This window comes from Sciurus carolinensis, chromosome 14, assembly GCF_902686445.1.
Source record: "Sciurus carolinensis chromosome 14, mSciCar1.2, whole genome shotgun sequence".
Classification (NCBI taxonomy): Eukaryota; Metazoa; Chordata; class Mammalia; order Rodentia; family Sciuridae; genus Sciurus; species Sciurus carolinensis.
The window spans coordinates 843,665-847,428 of NC_062226.1; the positions used below are offsets into that span (position 1 = coordinate 843,665).

A 3,764-nucleotide genomic window follows, 5' to 3' on the forward strand; every position below is an offset into this window, starting at 1 on the left:
CCCTGCCAGGAGTCAGGTGAATGAGCAGGCAGGTGTGGCAATCCCAGGCCCCACCCTCCAGCTTCAGCAGCTGCCACACCACCCCAGGGAGAAGGCAGCCAGGCCAATCACACTTACGACCACTGGGTGGCACCAAGCCTCCATGCGCCCACTGGGTTTGCTAGGAGCCAAGGCCTTGTGGAGGAAAGGAGACACCCCCACCCCCCAAACACACCGCACACACCCGCCAGCACCACCGCCGCAGAAGGAGCACCAAGCTGTGGATTCCGGAGGAGCTCGGAGTCCCGGGCAGGGTGGTAGGCATGCATCTGTGGGGCCGCCTGTCCTGCCCTGGTCTTTTCCTTCCTGCCGAGGCTACCCTGCCAGCCCCCTAGGCCAGCAGGTTGTGCCTTCTGCCCCCGGTGCTGTTCAAAGGCTAATCAGTGAAGAGGGTAGGAAAGCCGGCCCACACCTGTGCGGCAGCCTGGGTCGGCTCTGAGGCTGCCACACAGCGGGTGAAACACCAAGGCGGGCGTTATCTGCCCTCAGCACGTCTGGAATGTGGGCCCGCCCTGGGAGGGAGGGCTCTGCCTGATGGGGCTCTGTGTGGGTGGGGGGAGTCTCTCTCAGGTGGGCTCATCATCTGGTAATGTCCTGGTAGGCAGATGGGGAACTGAGCAGAGTACAGAGCCACACCCGGGCCCTCCAGGCTGGGGACCCAGACGAGGCAGCCTGCACTGCAGGTAAGGCTGGAGGCAGGTCCTGAGCCCAGACCGTGGTCCAGACCCAGAGCAGCCCCTCCAGGCTGGCCCCCCACCTCACCCCTTCTGGACCCTGGGCTCTTCTGGCTCCCCAGTGTGCACACACCAGGGCTTCCCAGTCCCCTGGTGTGAGCCAGCCTTGTACACCCACCACCAGCCCCCAAGACTCGGCCCCCCACAGCCAGTCATGCTTGGACACCCTGATAGGCTCACCTCGCACTGGCGGCCAGCTCTGAGCCCTGGCAAGATTCATCTGCCTGCCTCGGTGGCTCCACAGGGCGGGCCCCAGGCGGGGAGGGCGGGGCAGTGGGGAGACTTAAAGAGTTCCCAGGTCCGGGCTCAGTGCCCTGCGCCTGATGCCTCAGCTCCACCATGGCCGAAACAACCAAGCTCCAGCTCTTTGTGAAGGTTCTGGGCAGGCTGGGCTGGGCTGGGGGAAGGTCCAGGGGAGAGGGCTCTGTGGGTTCTGCTTTCTGGGGCAGGCGAGGCAGGGGTCTCCCCAGCAGATTCTGAGCCCTTCCCCTGTGGTGGGCTGAGTAGACTGGGGGCAGTCTAGGGGAGGATTCACCCCCTAAGAGAGTCAGGGTGACTCCTGTCCCCCTCCCAGTCCTCCTGGAGAAAAGCCCCTCGGTGGGGAGGTGCCGGTGCCCTAGGCAGCTGGCGTGGAGGCCTGACTGGAGCCAGGTCGTCCCCCCAGCATTCAGGTCAGCCCTCCGCCCAGAGCTGGGGGAGCGAGTGTGCTGCCAGCCGCTGTGCCCACTTTGGTGGAGGGAATCACTCAGAAAACAGCTGGTTGGGGCCACCCCACCCTTGCAGACTTTAGGGCCTGTAGCCCAGGGGCCTAGCCTGTGCCCAAACTCTAAAGAAGAGGTTCTAGGGGCTGGGGAGATAGCTCAGTCAGTAGGGTGTTTGCTTTGCAAGCACAAGTCCCTGAGTTCGATCCCCAGCACCACAAAAAAAAAAAAAAAAAAAAAAAAAAAGAAGAGGTTCTGGGGGCCAAGCCCCAGAGCCAGAGTCCCTACAGGCTCCCAGCTGCCCCATGCCCCTCCCAGGAACCAAGCCAAGGGCCCTCACTGGACACTTGGAGCAGCCCTGCCCAACCAAGCTGAGCCTGGCAAGGCTCCAGTCCCACTGGAAGTGGGGGGCAGGGTCCCAGGCTTGTGGCAGGTCTGCTTTCAGCTGGAACACCGCTGTTCCACCCCTCACCCCAGGCCAGTGAGGACGGGGAGAGCGTGGGACACTGCCCTTCCTGCCAGCGGCTCTTCATGGTCCTGCTCCTCAAGGGTGTGCCCTTCACACTCACCACGGTGGACACACGCAGGTGAGATCCCAGCCCACACCCCTCCCTGGCCTCTGCCCACCTTGGGCCAGCTGCCTCCCTCCCACCTGGTGTCCACAGGGCGCTGGACGTGCTGAAGGACTTCGCTCCAGGCTCACAGCTGCCCATTCTGCTCTATGATGGTGACGCCAAGACAGACACCCTGCAGATAGAAGAGTTCCTGGAGGAGACACTTGGGCCGCCCAAGTGAGGACCAGAGGGGGCAGGAGGCAAAGATGAGACCCCAGGACGCAGTCGGGGAAGGTCACTTTGGGGAGCTGGGGGGTGAGTCTGACCTGAGGCCTCATTCCTCTACCCCAACAGCTTTCCCTGCCTGGCGCCCCGTTACAGGGAGTCCAACACGGCTGGCAACGACGTCTTCCACAAGTTCTCCGCATTCATCAAGAACCCTGCGCCCGGGCAGGATGATGGTGAGGCGTGGGCGCGTGCGCGTGTGCGCGTGCGGGCAGGCTCGCCCCAGGCCAGGTCCTCATCAGCCCCTGCCCCTAGCCCTGTACCAGCAGCTGCTGCGCGCGCTTGCCAGGTTGGACAGCTACCTGCGGACACCCCTGGAGCATGAGCTGGAGCAGGAGCCGCAGCTGCGCGAGTCGCGTCGCCGCTTTCTGGATGGCGACCAGCTCACGCTGGCCGACTGCGGTCTGCTGCCCAAACTGCACATTGTGGATGTGAGCATGGGCGCGGGGTGGGCGGGCCGGGAGCAGACGTCGCGCTAGGCCCTGACCGCAACCCGCGTTCTCCCACAGACTGTGTGCGCGCACTTCCGCCAAGCACCCATCCCTGCAGAGCTGCGTGGCGTCCGCCGCTACTTGGACAGCGCGCTGCAGGAGAAGGAGTTCAAGTACACGTGTCCGCACAACGCAGAGATCCTGGCAGCGTACCGGCCCGCTGTGCGCCCCCGTTAGCGCCCCGCCTCTCCCCACCCTGCGCACTCATACGCAGCCCCATAAAGGCATCTCTGCCCCCAGTGAGTGTGTCCTGACATCCAAGGGGCCAGAGGCCCACGATTACTTCCACCCTAACCCCACTGAGTGGAGACGCTCAGGTCAAGCCGACCGGCCCAGAATGATGAGGCCAGGACTCCCAGTGGGTGGGGCCCCTCCAACCTCCTACACAGAGTAGTGCTCAGGCCTGGGGCCTCCTGTCCATGTCACCTAGGCAGAGGCGTAGGGGGACTGGATTGGGCTCCCAAACCAGTCAGGCCAGGGTGGGGCAGGTGCCCTGTATGGACAAGGAGGGTGGGGAGCAGAGTCCTGTGGAGCTCAACCTCAGGGCTCAGGGCCAGGTGGGTGGGGAAAGCCCGCATTCCTCAGCTACTCCCCAGGCTGCAGGCCAATACCCTCTCCAGCAGTGGGCTTCCACTGCCTGGCCCACAGTGGTGGCCTTCCACACACACACCTGCATGGGATGTCCTCCCAGGTCCAAGCTTGTGTGGGGCATGAGGGGCCTGTGCCCTGCTTGGCTAGGGAATGAAAGGGTAGAATAGTGTTCCAAGCCTTTAGAAGCCTTGGCCCTGGGCTGGTCATGCAGGAATGGCTGGACTGGTCTGAGAGCTCGGCTGCCCCAGATCCAGCCAGGAAGAGCCTCCTCCAGGAGCTGGGGTCCTGGTGTGCCTGTTTACACCCTGTGTTCCCAGGCCCAGAGCACTGGCCTAAAGGGGGTTCCTGCTCCCTTCCCCAAGCCACCCC

General features: G+C 64.0%; 1 protein-coding gene across 3 annotated transcripts; it reads left to right on the plus strand.

Moving 5' to 3' along the window:
* Window positions 1-640: 640 nt before the first annotated feature.
* Window positions 641-3,043, plus strand: Clic3 (chloride intracellular channel 3). Of its 3 annotated transcripts, none has more exons than XM_047525535.1 (6): window positions 641-722; window positions 1,952-2,061; window positions 2,140-2,265; window positions 2,383-2,489; window positions 2,569-2,744; window positions 2,823-3,043. In XM_047525535.1, exons 2-6 carry the CDS (start codon window positions 2,006-2,008, stop codon window positions 2,979-2,981), a joined length of 624 nt encoding a protein of 207 aa, XP_047381491.1. In that variant the 5' UTR covers window positions 641-722; window positions 1,952-2,005; the 3' UTR covers window positions 2,982-3,043. The 3 variants fall into 3 exon arrangements, with proteins under 3 accessions (XP_047381491.1, XP_047381489.1, XP_047381490.1); XM_047525533.1 differs by lacking the exon at window positions 641-722 and adding an exon at window positions 1,050-1,148; XM_047525534.1 differs by lacking the exon at window positions 641-722 and adding an exon at window positions 1,050-1,148 and having other exon boundaries at window positions 2,410-2,489.
* The last annotated feature ends 721 nt before the right edge of the window (window positions 3,044-3,764 follow it).